The 17,727-nt window shown below is 45.0% G+C and overlaps 1 protein-coding gene across 4 annotated transcripts in view; it reads right to left on the bottom strand.

Annotated features, from left to right (window-relative positions):
• GFRA1 (GDNF family receptor alpha 1) overlaps window positions 1–17,727 on the bottom strand; it is a 221,330-nt gene that overhangs the window by 26,023 nt on the left and 177,580 nt on the right. For all 4 annotated transcript variants that reach the window (XM_030941302.1, XM_010388907.2, XM_030941301.1 and 1 more), the window contains 3 exons: window positions 13,008–13,117; window positions 10,048–10,182; window positions 6,145–6,326 (listed from right to left, as the gene is read on the bottom strand). In XM_030941302.1, the coding sequence (XP_030797162.1) occupies window positions 6,145–6,326; window positions 10,048–10,182; window positions 13,008–13,117 (427 nt within the window). The remainder of the gene's footprint in view (window positions 1–6,144; window positions 6,327–10,047; window positions 10,183–13,007; window positions 13,118–17,727) is intronic.

Here is a 17,727-nt window from a genome sequence, read left to right on the forward strand (position 1 = left end):
AGGGGAGAGGTAAGGAGAGGGGGTTAACCCCCTTCCTGGAGTTTGATGTGGAAATAAGCACCTCTCTTTCCTCGCTTCCATCTTCCTAGGCCTGCTCTCCTCCCGGTCTATCACCCTGTGCAAAATCCCAGCACCCTAGACTCACTCTCAAGTGCCTCTTCTCTGGTGGAAGATTAACGGGCCGCCAAAGCACCCCATTGCTCTGCTAGCATAAATTGCAAGAAAAACATTTAGAATATTGATTAAGTGCTCCGTGCTAGAAGATTGAAATTTACCTCCTGTATTTCCAGGATTAGCTGACATAATGGGGTCAGTCTGCTGGCACAAATGATTTACAGAACACCCATTGGCAGCTTTCCTTTTAAAACTCGACACTTAAAATTTTCACTTGGTCACAGCCAGTGGAGTCCTGGGTATTTGGTAGGCTTGGATAATCGCCTTCCCGCCGCATCTAGACTTTGGGGGTTGACCTCCACAAAGAAGAGTTTTGAAATCATTTCAGGTCTGGTCTGGCCCTATCTGGAACAAATGGACTTTGGATCTGAGGAAGTACCGGGGCCGTGGGGAGAGGGTGGAAGGGACCATCTAAATATAGATTATTTTCAATATTCAAATGCAGAAGATGTAGGAGTTAAACAGATTAGGTCTGCCCTCCATCCCTCCTGCCACTCTGCAAACATTAGGCTGCATCCTACAAGTACCTGTTTTCTAAGCTTGACATGACTCTGGGGAGAGAAGGAAATGTACTGAGGCTTTGCTGGGAGGTTGGGAAGGAGTGGACCTAGGCTGAAATCCAGTGAATGTGGCAGGTTCTCTGCTCCAGGCGGATGCCCACCCCCAGGCCTCTGCCCTCACCCCACACAAAGAGGGGCCTGCGGTGTCTCTACTCTGAACCCCTTAGGGCTAGCATGGTCTGACGGCCAGAGAAGACCAGGCAGCTACTGGTGGAGTGGTGGCGGGGCAGGGCGGCTGCCCTCTGCATGGTTGATTTTAACAAGAAGCATGCTTTCAAAGATTATCCGCATGAACCCTTCATCTCTTTCATGATTGGGCGAGCTGCTTTGTGGTTTCTTTCTAGAATACTGTTTTAAAAGTCCCACCAGGATGAGCTCTGTCACACTGGTCCTCCATGTCTCACCCACAGATGTGTTTTATGTGACTCACAAAAAAATGATCTAACTTTGAATGTGGTTAGTACCTTTTACTGGAGCCCCTGCCAACTGCCCACAGCTATCCTCACCTACCCTGCTCGCCCTGGGGCTGAGCGTGTGCCCTATGGTCTGTCACAGCATTTCCAGGGGCAAGGGGCTGAAGGGGGATAGAGGCAGTGAAACCTTCTCAGGGGGCCGGAGTCCTAAGGCTGTAGCTCCCAATCCTTGTTACTCTATTTGACCACAGAAATCAGAGGTTGACCAACACCACGTTAAGACGTCTTCACTGTAAGCCACCAGAGTTAAGCAGTGTACAGTGATGCAAAATAGAGAATTTTTCTAACACTGCAAAGATATTTACTTTAAATAAGTCACACACACATACACAGTCCATTTGGTTTAAATATCCTGAGCTTTTTCCAGCTACCAGACCACTCCAGTGCACGGAAGATGAAGTAATTGGTAGGATTATTAATGTTTCTTTGTCTTCCATATGACCATTTTGTACAAGTCGAAGGAACAGGCCAACAATAGCACAGCCTGTGCTATGCTTGTCAGTAATATGACTGCCAATTAATCCTGACATGGGAGCTTGGCGGGTTACCCAAAACCCAGTATTTTATCACCTCAGGGGGTTAGCACTTGGACATTTCTGTAACATTTTATACTAATCAATCAACTTTCCTTTTTTAAAGCAGAGCCTTTCATAGGAACCATGGATGTGTCCTATATTCTCCACAACCAAAGCCACCTAGTTCCCCAAACAGAACTGCATTTGGTTTGTTGATAATTACACTTCGGAGCAGACTTTGGAAAATGTTTATTCGTGTTTCTTCCCTTCCAAGAGGGAAATCTATCTCAAATGTTAAGACTGAAACTCAAGTCCTCAAGAGTTTTCTCATATTATTGTATATTTTAAAATATTACAAGAGGGCGCTTCTCAAGGGAAGTGAACTTTAGAGCTGCCAAAGATAGTTGACTTTCTCTGAATCTGTTACCAATGGATCCCAAGCTGGTTAAAGTCAGTTCTATTCTGAGTAATGACACATGTGGCTGGGACAAACGCCATTCTAAGATATTTCTAGGACCCCCTCCCTCCTCTCCAGCAAATGGTAATTCATCTGGAGACGGCCATGCAGGCAGAGGAGGGTCAGATGGGGAGAATGAGTCTCCTGGGAGCCGTCCACCCAGGCAAGAATCCTAAATCAGCTGGAGGGACCATGTTCTCGGGATGAAGGCCCTTCACTCATCACTCTCTCATTCCCCCGATCCTCTAGCCGCAGATGATCCTTTCAACCATTCTTCATAGAGGTCACCCTAGAAAATCAGCAGCTGCAAAAATGTTACTGGCAAACTTTTCAGTCCTTCCCCTATACTGTCTCCTGGAATTGAGGCATGAAGAAAGAAACCCGGTCTGAAGTCAGAACTTCGCCTCTGTCCCCCTTATTTGCATTCGTGAACCTCAGGAGGAATTAGGACATGCAGCGCTCTTAAAACCAGCTTCTCCTTTCTTATTCTTTCCTTCTTCCCTGCTGTCTGTTCTTCATCCAGAGAAAGAATCCCAGTTGTCCAAGGGTCATGGAGCAAGGCAAAAGTGCCTTGGCCTCAAAGTTAGAAATCTTGGTCTGCTAGAGAATTACTGTGTGATCCTGGATATGTCACAAACCTCTCCCTGCCTCAGTTGCTCCATTTGTAAAAGGCAAGGATATCTGCCACACCTGACTCACGGGGCTGCTGTGAGGAGTACAGAGGGCAAAGCACACAGAAGGTTTTGAAAAACAAAGTAAACTACACACGTGTTAGTGTAACCTACCACGTTCCTAGCACACACCCAACACCCGTCCCCAAGGAAGCACAGCACCAACTTCCATCTGTTGTAAAGGGACTAAGTGGCCACTGACTTGGGATCAGACACCAAATTGTATGTGACATTCATAAAGCACCATTCTGGAACATTCACTCTGCTCCACTGAATTCTAACTCCAGCAGCTAAGCCATATATGTGCTTTGTAGATGAGGAAGCTGAGGCTTAGAGAGGTTAGCACGCTTTCAGAGGCTACCATACTGCTGAGGACAAGAGCAGGGTCTGAAACAAACTTGGCTGCCTCCCCTGCCCTTATCCCTTATTCCCTGCCTCATTTATGCAAAAAGGGCCTCATGCAGGTCATCATCTTAGAAGTCAAAGTGAGGTTCCATGGAACCCTAAGGGCTCCCTGGGAGTGAAATGCTGTTTAGCTCCAGGATATGTGGAGACGGTGCGTATCACAGGGAGGAGAGGTGTGATTAGAGCCACCTTTATTCCTCGACAGACCCAAGTCTTCATGTCCCCCTCTGCCAAGGAGTTAAACAGCAGCCCAGAGATAAACGTCATGCTTTACTTTTTGTTCTGTTTTTGTTTTGAGACAGAGTCTTGCTCTGTCACCCAGGCTAGAGTGCAGTGGCATGATCACAGCTCACTGCAACCTCTGCCTCCAGGGTTCAAGGGATTCTCTTGCCTCAGCCTCCCGAGTAGCTGGGATTACAGGCATGCACCACCATGCCCAGCTAATTTTTGTATTTTTAGTAGAGACAGGATTTTACCATGTTGGCCAGGCAGTCACAAACTCCTAATTTTACTTTTGTCCTTCTCTTTAGAAAGCAGAGTTCCTATCACTAACAGGAAAGGAAAGGCATGGTTTCTGGGGAATAGAGCTCCTGTGTTCCCTGATATTGCTGGGACAACCCTGAGGCAGTACAGATCCTCTTTGCAGGGAAAGGTGTTTGGACAGATCTGTGTTAGGGGCAAAGCCTTGGCTGTCTATGTGGCCAAGCCATGTACTTCACTGTACCACAGGGAGCTCAAGTTAGGAGCTAGGATTTGGACGGTGGGGTAGGGGCGGGCGGTGTGGAAGAGAACACTTCCTATGGCTGACAGACCCCTCTCCTCTCATGTGGGAAACTCCAATTTCATGGAGTTTCCAATGATGACTATTCTGAGATGTCACATATTAACTTCCAAAAATGTGGACAAGTTGCATCTCGCCCGGTATTCTAAGTTTACTGACAAGGCAACTTTTGTTTTTGAATGCCTGTCTCCACAAAGTTTCTAAAACAGAGAAGGGACTTAATAACAGGCTGAACACTGAACACTGAACACTGCCTCTGCAGTCACCCTCTGTGCACTGAGACACGTGCAGAAAAGAAGCTGGTTTTGCGGTAGCCAGAACTTGCTTTTTCTTTCCAGAAACCACCGCTGGCTTCCTATGATCACCTTATGATAATAGGACCCTGCCCCTCACCTGGCCACTTGTCTTTACTGACACCAGAATCTGAAAGTGCCCAAGTAGCTTGGAAAGCTGACCTAGGAGGAAGCAGGGTACAGAGCACCTGCTGGAGATGGAGAAGAGACTATGTTCCCTGCCTGGCTCTAGGCCTGCCTTCAACTCGCTGGAGGATTCTGAACACATCACTTCCCTGCTCTGAAACTCAGGCCCTCGCTGCAGGATGGAGCAATTCCATGCCCTAGTATTTCCCAGAGCTCCTCCTGGCTCTGGCTTTCTCTGCACAGTGCTTTGGAGAGAGCAAATGCCCAGGAAATGCTTTAGAAGTATGAAGCACATCTGGTTGACCTTGGGCTGTGCCATTTCCTTATCGGCCTCTCCTTAGTGTTTTGTGTGAGTGTCTTTGAGACTGTGTGTCTGGGGTGGAGAACCAGGAGGACGAAGGACACACAAGCTCAGATGAATGGCATGGAGGACATCCAAGATGAAGAGGGGTCTTAAGATACCAAGGAAATCAAAACCAGCTTCCGACACTTTCTAGGGAATGAAGTGGGTTGTAGGTCAAGGTGATATTTGGTGAAAAAAGGCGTCTTGTGAGAATTCTAGTGAGACTGACCCTTGACGGGGGCTGGGGGCCTCGATGTGCTCCAGTGATGAGCATGAGGCAACAGCACAGTGCTTGGCACAAAGGCCACCAAACATCCCCTTCTCTAGCATAGCGGGAGGCAGAAGTCACCATGTGGTCACCATTGCCCTCAAAATACAGGAAAAATCATGGAAAGAACGAGGCTCCTGGGTTCCATTGCTGGCTCTGTGACGCATTAGCTCTGCAGACTTGAGCAAGAGTGATCCTTCTCTGATCCCCTGTGTCCTCAAACCAAAGAAGCTACAATACTGTAGTGATAGCATCTCTCCTGCAGTCGTCAGGAGGATAACACTCAAAGGGGTAAAGAATGTGAGGGTACCCTGTGAACATACAAATAAGAAATGTCTTGCCAAATAGCTGAGTACTCATTACTATGAAAAATCAATAAAAAGGCAGGATAAAGACTGCTTTTGACCGAAGACAGGAAATCACCACTTCTATCTTGCTGTGGTTCTGCCCTCGCAGACCTGGATTAACCCCAAAGAATATTCTTGACCGTTCTCACTGGACTGTGTCCACATGCGGAGTTTGCAGGGCAGCTTGTGCCTCCTCGCAGCACTTCCTACTGCCAAGGAGCACTTGCTTTTGCTTCTGAAGAACCAACCCATCAACAGCTCTGCATGGGAGTTAACCAGCAACACTGTCTCTGGTTTACCTTTAGAGACAGTTAAATACTCCATGCCATGTGATGTCAAACTCAACAGCTCCTTTCATTTTATTATGCTGCTGCTTTGCAGAGAACACAGAATCAGCATAATAAGTGTGTAACCAAGCCAACTTGACAACCCCACGCACAAAAACTTCAGAGACGCATCTCCCCAGAGCACTCATTTTATAGGTAAAGAAAGTAGGGCCAGAAACAAGCCACACTCCCAGTAAATGACAGAGTCAGTTCCATAGTCTGACTTTCTCTCCACTATAAGACACATCACAGTCTTCACTGGTTGTGTTTAAAATGCAGTTTTAAGACTCAAACCTGAGCACCATTTGTCATCCATCTCTGCATACACTTCGGAAAATGAGTCTGCCCGTGTTTCTCCCACACCAGGAAGGGAGTCCTAACAAGGAATCGGGATGCATTTCTCACCTGTAAATTTGCACACGGTGGCAAAACGTGAGTGGGAATTTCATTCTCAGAGCCTGCTGGCCCCAGGGGCTTGTTCTTGATCCGGAAGGCAGTGGTGGTAGTGGTAGTGGTGGTCTGTACTGGGAGGGCTGGCTGCCACGCAGTCACATCGGAGCCATTGCCAAAGGCTTGAATTGCATTTTCTGCAGTAAAACAGGAGGAAATCCAATTTCAAAGTCAAGCAGCAAATGTAACAGACAGGATATACACAGCCAGAGAGGCACACTAGAAATTCTGATTATAGCATTGGACTTTTCTGAACAAAATGCATCCATCCATTTGCCCTATACGTACTGAGAGCCAGTCTTTGGGGTCAGGTGTTCAAAAATCAATTCAGTCATTAAACCCTGAGCTGGACACTTAGCTATGCTCAGAATGCAACGAATATTTATTATGTTCCTATTTATGTGCCAGGTGCTGAGCAAGATCCTTGCCCTGAAATATCTATCAGTCAAGCCCTTTGAAACGCAGACTCAGTACTGTTACTTGGGATCATAACTGTGCCATTTTCCAAGAAAATTCTTGTGCTCTGTCAATATTCTATATTAAAAGGAAACTAGTGCTTTTTAAAAAAAATCCTAATCACGAGACTGAGGCAATTCAATGGCATTCCCATTAATATGGCAGGCAAAATGGAACCAGTTTCTTAAAAAAAAAATCTACCCCAAATCTCATCAATATCTAGTAAACATTTAAGTAAGATTATTTTTTTCCTTTTCTGCTCCAGTCTTCCAAACAAAATCTGCATAATTAGGTAGAAGCAGCCCTGCTTAAATGAAAAGTTTAAAACGTAAAACTTTAAAAGCTTATTACAATTTCATAGGATTAGATTGTTTTTACGGCAAGAGTAAATTGGTTGTGTGTTGTTCCCCTCCCCAAAATGAATAAAAAACAGTTTCTAATCAGGTCTTTGGGGATTTGGCCTGGATTTAGGATTTTTTTTTAAATCTCATATTCATTGTATAAAAAAACCAAACTCCTCCATTTGGGACCTGAATGTGCAAATTGTTAATATATGACTCTTAGTTGGCATTTTTCAATATACAAGACAGAATAATTTAAGCCTAATCTTCCTCTTAGAAGTGACATTTTGTTCTAAAATTGTTATCCTTTAAGTTCAGTAAATTGGAAGCTTGTTTTTTCTGCACCTTTACGTTTTTGGGGGCTGTAAGAAACAGCTTCAAATTAATGTAAATGCTTTTTATGCTCCCAGCTATGTTCCATGGCTTAACTGGTGAGTGTGAGGCAGAGAAAAAGACGCACAGGGGCCAGTTCCCTTAAATGCCCAAAAGAACCACCACTGCTACCCTTGCTTTTGCTTAAAACATGTACATTCAAGAGACTCACAGTTTCTTGCAACTACCTGTGCTTTTCCCAGTGTGTTTGCCTTGCCAAATCAGTGGTTCAGTTGTTTACTTGCTCAGTCATTCATTCAAATGTTAACAGAATATCTGCTAAGTGCCAGGCACTGAACTATGCATGGGGCACACAGTAGTGAACAACAACAGCAACAAAAGATAAAAGTCCATGCCCTCATGGAGGTCACATTCTGGTTGTGCAGGCAAATAAGTGAAATATATAATACATTAGGCAGTGAGAAATGCTTGGAGAAAATGAAGCGAGGGAGCACCAGAAGCACTGAGTAGGGAGAGGGAGTTGGTACTTAGATAAACGGATCCAGGAAGACCTTCTGGTGAAGGTGCCATCTGAATAAAGACCTCAGTGAAGGCCACTGATGTCTAACCTCAGCTCCATCCCATTTGTCTTTTCCCCATACATCTGTCATGCACATGGCTTAAAAACAACTCTTTCCTCCCCCAAACTAGAAATAAACAATTGGCTAGAGTTGTGTTCATGACAGGAAAATCTGGGAGAGGTTAGGCTTAATCTGAAGGGAGTGGAATTAAGTTTCTACATTTGGGCTGGAATCTACAAATTGCAATTCCTTCTACTTGCAAGAGATTGAACTGATGGCCCTGTGTCTTTGGGGCTCTGTGCCCCATCTAGTCACAGTGGAAACGGAATGACTGTGGAAAATTCTGGCTGCCTTTGGCCCCTGATGCAGACAAAATGCATTTATTTTTATTGAAAAGTCATTAACAATGAGATATCAGACTATTCTCTCCTTCATCAAAAAGGTTATACAGCAGGAACAACTTTAATTTCCTTGGGAGGGAGAAGTTTTCCAGCCAGTGTGAGCAAAATCTTTTCCTACACTGACCTCCATCGTCATTGCTTTATCTTTGTTAAAACTTGCATTCTGCCAGAAGACTGTGGGATGTGAAAAAGAGGAAATACACACACACACACACACACACACACACACACACACACACACACACACACACTTTCGGTCAAGACCAAACAAGAGGTCCAAGTTGTGATTCCTTGGTATGCCCCAATGTCATAGTGAAGGTTTCCTTACTCGACACCTGACACTTCTTTTGTGGGTGTGAATTTCACTTAAGAATCCAAAAGCTTGTTTTATTTTTAAGAGGACCAAAGCAATTGACTACAGCCACATTATTTGAAGTGCCTAGTAAGCAAATGACTTTCAACAAAGTAAATGATGAGGGAGTTTTAGAATAACACTCAAAAGCTTTTTGTGTGTGTGTGTGCACAGTAAATTATTAGCTACCAACCAAGCATCATGGAGAAATTGTCACTTGAAGACAGGGCTCTCAGAGGGGTGGGTGGCTGAGCCTTGATTCCTATAAACTTAGTCCACCCCTCCCACCAGGAAGTCAGACTAACCTGGTTCCTGAAGTTCAGGCCTATGTTCTCATCCAACAGGCTCTTCAACATCGGGGTGAACAAAGCCCTAAGGACACAGGGGGCTGCAAAAGGATTCGCACTTTGGATCCTAACTCTGGCATGCATGGCCTATGTGAATTACCAGGCTGTACTCAGCTGTATGGCAGGATAAAACCACCTATGTCTATGAGGACTCTTGTGTAGATTACAGTAAATGAGAATGTATATTTTACACTCGCTATAGAGTGAGTTTGAACACATAGAAGATACCCAATAAATGGTAGCTGCCACAGAGTAGGTTGAAATTTTCAAGTATCTCAGCTGGATCATCATCTAGGGCGTGCACATCTGGGTGGATATATGTGAGTCCTGGCACTGTGCTTTTGGAGTTTGATGAATGCCCATTGTTCGCAACCGTCCATTTCTCTCTATCCCTGTCCCTTTGGGAAACATGTTTCCAAACTGCCTAAAGGACATTGCAATAAGAACTGATTCTGCTTTCAAGCAGGAGCCCCCTCCCTCCTCCCCAGTGCTTATCTCGCCTCCAGAGATAACAGGCATCCCGAGCCTCCTGCCTGCATCGCCAGTTTATCCTACTCAAGAATTGTTGCTTCTCCTCTGAGCCAGCCCTGAGCATCCAAGGGGCTATTGATGTTAACATTCTAATTTTTCTCAGAGAGTCCTTGGAGGCCTATCCCCATCTAATTTGTCTGAGCTTCTCACATTGTATATTCCGCCCAGGTTTCAAGAACCTTTGGAACAGACTCTCCGCAGGCTGCCAAGATCAAAATTTGATCTGCGGGTAGAAGCGTTCTTTCCCACATAATGTACCCTCAGTTATTTGAATCTCTTGCTCTCTCAGGCCTTTGGATTCACAGTCTTAGCGGCACCCAGTTCATCACTTGCTGGGTTCCCTGCTGCATGACACGGGGTGGCCACAAAAGGAGCTGGATTTACCGTCAGTGACTAAGAGGAAAGGGAGAGAGACAGACAGAGAGAGGAAGCAGGCACAAGAAACAAGAGGTACAGGCACAAGGTACAAGAGGTACAGCTGGAGCTCGGAGAAGAAAGCGCATTTCCTCATTTGTTTCTTATTTTTTACAAACTCACTAAGACATGTATTGTCCTTGAAGAAATTCAAAAATTTCGAGCACTCTTCTAGGTCATTCCCACTGTTGCTGCAGTCACACCATGGGGCCACACTGAGGCTACTGGAGTCTATGTAGTTGGGGGTCATGACTGTGCCTAAAAGAATAAAAACAAGGCAATTTACTGTTGTACCATGATACTTTTCCAGAGCCTAAAAGGAAACCAATATTCCTCTGACGGCAGATGCGCCATGGATAATTACAAACATTGTGTTTGCTGAGTGGGAAATTATGTTAAGCAGTGCATTTTCTCAGCAATTTATCTTGAGCACATAAAATAATTTACACATTTACTTTAAAAATTATAACAGAACTCCTTGAGCTGCACTTAGGGTATTCTTTTGTGCACAAATGGTATGGATGCCGTGGAGTAGGAAAGAATTAACTTAGAGAATGCATGAGTTGCCAAATCCCTTGCATTTTCTTAAAAATGTCATTAATCTTCATAAACAGATACAGCTGGGTTTACATATCTTAAACAATTTTGTTTAGGACTTTGAGTCCACTTCTCCCAGAAGCAAATGGTTTCTTTACAGTGACATAGGGAAGCTAGAAGCTTCCTAGTGGTTAGCCCGCACCCTGAATGTATATAAGTATACATGGGGTCTTCTCAGCTGATCTAAATAAAGTCTTCCACATTGTGAAAAAAACTGGAAACAAACAATGGAAATTCTCTAAGCCAAGGGCTCCTAGAGTCTTGCCTGTGGACTCTCAATGGTGCTAACAGAAATGCTGGGTGGTCCCTCCTGCCTACATCTTGTCGTGATATTTCTGATGAGTTCTACACTGGCGCAAACACACAAAGCATTTATACTTAATCCAAAACAACTGTCTTCTCCTGGGTGGCTGACACCAGGCAATGCCCACTGATGACAAGAAGGCTTTTGTTTTCATATATTTTCTGGATGTAAGAAGTAATAGGTGGTCAATAGTCCACAGGGTGTATTTGGATCACAAACAGAAAAATAATTTTGTTCTAAACTTCTCTGAGTAAAGCGCATACTGTCTTTGCCCTATATTCTTTACTGACTTAAACTAAATAATACCGCATGATACCTTGGGATGAACATTTTAATCTACTGCATACAGGGAACTCCTAACTTTGATTGAGAAAGGAACTGGTACCCTAAACACTAGGGGAGGAGGTTAAGGCCACTGGATATGCCTGGTGCCACGGTGGGCCCCTGGCATATATGGAAGAAGTAGGAATAAGCCTTGTACAGAAAGAAGTTGGAGAAAGAGATCCAGACCCAAGAGAAAAAGACATTTTGGTCTATGCAATGCATTGCCTCTGCCATTGGGCCCTCCATTCACCATCCTTAGGTGTTCAAGGGTTTGCCAAGTCTAGGAATAACTTCACGGAAATGCTGGCAGTACCTGGCCTTGGCCCCTCCTAAAGGGGTTAAGGAACAGGTACATCTGGGAAGGGCACTGACTGAAGTGTTAACAGGGACTACATCCATTGACTTAGAGGAGCTTGGAAAAAAATTGCTTTTGTTTGTGAACCAAATATATCCTGCGGATTACTGACCACCTATTACATCTTATGTCCATAAGATGTAGACACTGTTAGCAGATACAGCTAGAGTTGAGTTGGAGATACTCAACATTTTCTTCTGTGGGCTTCTCTGTATTTTAAAAACACTTTTTACAATGAGAATGCTTTGACTACTTTTGTTATTTCTGCAATTCCATAGTTGGTAAGTAATCCCTAGTAGAGATGAACTTACTCAGGAAAAGGAGAGAGTGAATGCAAGTTTGGAGTATTGGCTTAAGGAAGGTACACTCATTGGCCCAATCAATAAAAACAGAAAATACTTGGGAATCCAGGGAAAGCTGTTACCCACAGCAGGGCAGGTATCCTCCCAAAAAGTTGGGAGTAAAGAGTGTACCAGGAACCTGTCCTATCCCTGCATTAAGTACTGTTGCTGATTTTCCCAAAGCTGCCTGCTGAAGATGCTCTGGTGACAAAGAATGTAGTCTGTGCTGTCATTCTCAGGGTAGGTTCTTCCTGCTGGTGACGTGTGTGACCCTGACACAGACAGCCGGCAGGAACACACACCCTGGCTGAGCCACTGTGCTTCTGACAACTGTGATTTTCCTCACCCTTCCATAGCCTTCACTGCGTGTTCCTTCTCAAATGCCAGTTGAGATGAGCCCTGCCACCAAGGCTTCTGCTGTCCCTGGTACCTGGGACACCTGCCTTCCCCCTGACAGCCCTGGTATCCAGGGGTCCAAGTTTGCTTCCCCTCTGTCTCTCACGGTGGTCATGTGTAATCACACTGCTCAGAATGCTGAGAACATGGTTCTTCTAAAGTCTTGGGTCTTGAAAGACAGAAAATACTGTTTCTGCTATGTCTGTTTTCAGGAAAAAAAATTTAGCCTAAATCACCCTCTGCGCACTGGGTGTTGAATTACCAAGAACATTAACAGCAAGCAGGGCCTCTGTATTTAGGGTTTTTATTTCCAAAGGGCTGTTTCTGGGAAACAGCCTTTTTGATTTCCCCACCCTGACTGACTTCCCTTTCTCCAAAGTTCCCTAATTCAATTAACTTTGTTTGACTCACTTTCTTCTTCCATAACCAAGCGCTTTTTTCTCTGCTTTTGTTCCACGTGGTCAGTTTCCCAACTGAGACGCCTCGCCCGTCTGAGCACTCATAGCCTCCCCACTCCTTAATAATCCCCGCTTCCTGCCTCTGCCTTTTGCGCATCCATTATCTCATTTTTTTCTTTTCTTCTTCTTCTTCTTTTTTTTTTTTTTTTTTTTTTTACAGGCATGTCCTCAAGGATTTAACAGCCAAACCCCATCCCAGAGGTTACTGTGAGATTTTCACTTCTGCAGACATCAGCAGGGTGCAATGGAAAGAACACAGCTATTTGCAAACCACACTCTTCTCCCATCCTGCTTCTCCCGGATCTTACCAATAAGCCCCGAGTAGGCGAGGAGGCAGTCAGCATAGTTTTCCTTTAGACAGCTGCTGACAGACCTTGACTCTGGCTGGCAGTTGGTAAAAAAATCCGCAAGGCGAGATCTACAATAGGAAAAAAAGGGTGGGGGGCAGTGGAAATGTGGTTTAAAACATCCTAAGCCTCTGGACAGACATGTTTTCTTTATTCCTTTGTTGATATGCCTTTCTCTGCACACTCGCACACACACATACACACAAAACACATAGAAAACGTGAGCTAAGAAACTGTTGGCATCCTTTCTCATTCAACCACCTAATGTCCCTTTCCCCAGCCCTCGCCCACCTGTGTGTCTGTTTATTCAGATAGAAGTCTTCAGGGCCTATAACTGGAGGAATCTAGAGGCTTTGAAGTTTCCATTCAATATTTATTTCTGACTAGACTTATTTGCATCTTTAGGAAATATGCTTCTTCACACACTCACCGGAGAGCCACATTAGGAAAATATTTACTTTATACAGAAACATGTCCCTGGCGTCAAAATAGGATCCTACAGCCCATCTGCTCCTCTAATTCCCACTGGCTTTAAGAATGTGTGTTTCTGTCTTGTAAGTCACCTCTCATCCACCAGCCCAGGGGTAGTGATTTATTCCAGCCGAGTGGCACTGAGGAGGAGCCTGCCTTTGGGGAACAGAAGGGGAAGGAAAGAGGGACAGAGAGGCTTGCTCTGGGCGGGTGGGCCTGTGGTCAAGGCTGTGCCTGGAGAGGCCGCTGCAAGATGCAACAGCTGCCTGCACGGTGGAATCTCTCCAGGGGCCGTAGCAGTCCACACAGAAGCCCTGGGTGGCAGTGAAGATGCAGCGGCCCAGAAGGTGACAGAAGCCGCAGACACGCTGGTCTGGGGAGAAGAGGGCTCTCTGTGGCCAACTGGCTGTTTTTCAGTCTGAAGAGGATATTGTTGGAGAAATCCTGAATGAGAGCTGGGCCACCTCTGAGGTCATCTCTGCAGACAACTGCTCTGTTTCTATGGAAGAACACAATGGACTTCACAAGAATTTAAATTATCTGGCAATTATGGGAGACAATGGGAGGCTGTCTCAGTTTTCTTCTGTCTTCAGTTCACCCCAGAATTGGATGTCGACACACCCAGAGCTGTTTTACTTCTTTCCACCTAAGAGGCTGTATTTTCTTGGCACGCTGTGTATGACATAAACAAGCTTGGTTGCGTGGAACCAAGACGGGTAGGATGTGTAGGAATCACAAAGGTTTCTGAGAGGCCCACAGGAAGCACGTTACACATCCATCTCCTGCAATTTTAACTAGAAAGGGCATTCAAAGACCTGATGAAATTATCCAAGTCCGCAGTACGCTGCAAAGCCATGTTCGTGTGGGGTTCTCTCCTTGAACCCTTGTAAACAAGGCTTGCCCAAGCTTCCCTATCTGAGCCTATCTTCTGTGCTCTCTATGTTCTGGGGGCCTGACTCCATTGCGGTGGATGCCCGGGGCAGAGGCTGGAGGTCTGCTTCATTTCCTTTGCACAGCACCTGACACTCCTCAGAGAGCTCCTGTATAAGGCTCCCCAAATGGCCATGTGCCAAAGCTAAGTGCCTTGGCAAAATCCTCCGAATGTGGCTGGGGTGTGCGCAGGTGTACGCGCCTGAGTAGCAGCCGTGGTCCGTGCCTCGCTGGTGTTTCCTGACTTTAATGGAACACACTGAAAGATATAAAACCTGCCTATTTTCTGTAGCCTGGCTAAAGGATTTATTTTTCAGAGGAAATCCCTAAAGATGGCTCGGGCTTACTCAACTGGCTCCAATGGCATCCAGCTTGGATTGAGCGTTAATTTCAAAAGAATTTTCCTGGTCATGAAAGTTAATGATCTAGTGGCACTGGGTTTCTAACTTTGCAAAGGCCAACTGCAGGTTCAGGCAGCTGGGGCTCCGGTTCTACACACAACCTGGCTGCTGAACAGCTCTCTGACCTGGCAGTCCCATGCTCCCGGCTTGTTCCCCAGAGATAGACAAAAGGTCGCTCCGTCTCCACATCTCCTGCTTCTCATCACAGTCTCTCCAGCAGACTATTAACTGAACAACACTGTGATGAGGATTACTGTCCTTCAGTGAGAGACTAATGCCACCAGACTCATTTTGCTTAACAACCTCGGAATTGACTCACAATTGGACTCTGGAATGAAAGGCTAATTGAGTCAGTCTGCTGCAGAAAGCATAGCCCCGATTGGGAGGATAAAACAAAATATACTGCTCTGAGCAGAACTCTGGACAGGCTGCTTTTTGAGAGATCATCGGCACATATCCTGGCCTTATGACACACAGCCAGTGAATGGGAAGAGAGTTTCCATGTAAGGGTGAGCACATGCGGCACTGTTAAAACACTAACATTTCCACGTTTCATCACATTTGACCATCTCCCCCTGGCAGCTATACTTGGAGACAGGATGCTCACATTATAGGATTCACATGTTACAGATGGAAACACTGAAGTAAGAAGTTTATACAGCGCTATGCTGGGGCCAGCTCATCACTGGTGAACTGGTACAATTTCAGGAATTTTGCAGGTTGGTTAATAACAGTGCAGTGGCAGCTTGAGAGTGGCCATGGTGGGGGATTTACACCACAGTAACCAGCAAACACTATAAATCAGGGCTTTGTGTTGTTCTTGGAGCACCGGTTGTTAAATATTTACTGGCATGACTCTATTTAAGAACTAGTATGATGTTAGTAAATCTCACTGATAATGCATGCATCATGTCTCCAGTTGAGTCCCAGCCCTTCTCAGACAGGCTTCCTCTCCCATCACCAGTCACCCTTGTGCCAAATGAAATAGGGCAATAGCAATTAACCTCCGCTCTTCAGTACTTTCCAAAGAAAGAAAACAGCTCCACTCCCCCATCCCACTAAAACATCCTTCCTTCCCAACATCTCCTTCTCCTACCATCATAATCCTCTAACATCTCCTAAATTATGCATGCAAATAGTCACATGTATTGACACAACAGTGGATTCCTGTCCATCCCACTGACTGATGTGTCAAGTGCCAAGATAAAATGATGAAAAAGACCCTGTCCTTGAACTTATATAAACTGCAATCTAGGTGCCAAGAAAAACAAGTAAAAAGATTATTATAATACAGTGATTTGTTCTTGATAAAAGGTAAGAATGAATGGCTGCTAACAAAAGCCAATACCTGGCATGAATGAAGTGTTCAGTACATGTTAGGTATATCTTTACAAACTTTTTATGACAGCAAAATAATTGGTATTATTATTTTATTATCCTAATTCTATAGACAAGGAAACCAAGGCTTAGTGAAGTTAGACTAGAATAAAAGAGTGAGTAGCAGAACGAGGATTTAAAGTCATACATTCTGAGTCTACCACTTAAGGTTTTACTATTACACAGCTGCAGAAGCTGGTTTCTAAGAAGCTGTGATATTGGGATTGAGACTTAAAGGATGGGTAGAATTGGTTAGAGATAGAGTAGGGTATTCCAGACAGACGGAAGTAGCAAAGTATAAAGTAATCACATTCATAATAAGACTTGCATAACAACTACGAAGTATTTGTACATGCCAGGTACTGATTTAACGACTTGATATATATTCATACATTGGATTCTCACAACAACCTTATTAGGTGATACTTCCAATCAAGCCCATTTTACAGATGAGGAAACTGAGGCACAGAGCCTTTAAGAAACTCCTTTAGGTTGTAGAGCTCTGTGATGGAGCTGGAACATGACCACATTCAATCTGATGCCAGAGCCGGAGATCATTCTCAACTGCTGCACTGAATAGCTGCATCGCCCAGAACATCACTGGTCACTCACTCAGGATGCCCAGGCCACAAGATACAAATGGGTAGTGATGGGAAAAGATGTTGATGAGGTCTTGAAAGCCTTGAATGATCCAAGCGTTTAGGTTTGTATCTTAAAAGCAGTAGGAGCCACTGAAGGATTTTAAACCCAGAAGTAACATGATCAGATTTGCACATTAGGAAGACTCTTCGATCTCACCACTGTTAGCAAAGATATGCTTCAGACCTACTCTGTGCCCTCACTGTTCCAGCAGCAATGGGAAGAGGAAGAAAATTGCCAGGAGGGGAAGGGATGGTTCCCTAAGAGACCGCAGCCTGAACCAGAGCAAAGAACCGAGGGCCAGAAAAGGAGAAAGAAAGGAGGATGCCCGGAAATGTGGATATCAATAGAATGAAAGTCAAGACTTCAGACCGGAGGGGCGAGAACAGAATCGGGACGAGGACAGCTCAGCAGACAGTGGGCCTCTGGTGGGAAAGGTGGGGGAGGACAGGTTTCCCAGGAAGATAATGAGGCTGGCGGTGGCTGTGTTGAGTTCATGATTCTGTGGACAGCCAAGATGCTGACATGTTGTTAGAGCTCTGGCTGCTGCTTCTGTCCAGTCACCAACTGCTGCCTGAGCACCTACTGTATGCACAGCTCCAGTGCCCCAGGACAGCTCCTTTTGTGCACACTTCCCCCTGCCCACCCTGGGTTATGAATCACACTGTAATCAATGTCAATGGCTTCCCTGCCTGGGCTGCTGGAATACAAACAAGAAAGCTTAAATGTCCAGTATGGGATTAACAAAGAAACTCCTCAACTGGATTTCTTCTGGAGACATGAAATCTCCATGACGACAGTAATGATGAGCTCTGATTGTTTTTCTCTGAGAAAATGAAAAGGAAATGAATAGGTACTAATGT

The sequence above is a fragment of the Rhinopithecus roxellana genome, chromosome 11, assembly GCF_007565055.1.
Source record: "Rhinopithecus roxellana isolate Shanxi Qingling chromosome 11, ASM756505v1, whole genome shotgun sequence".
NCBI lineage: Eukaryota > Metazoa > Chordata > Mammalia > Primates > Cercopithecidae > Rhinopithecus > Rhinopithecus roxellana.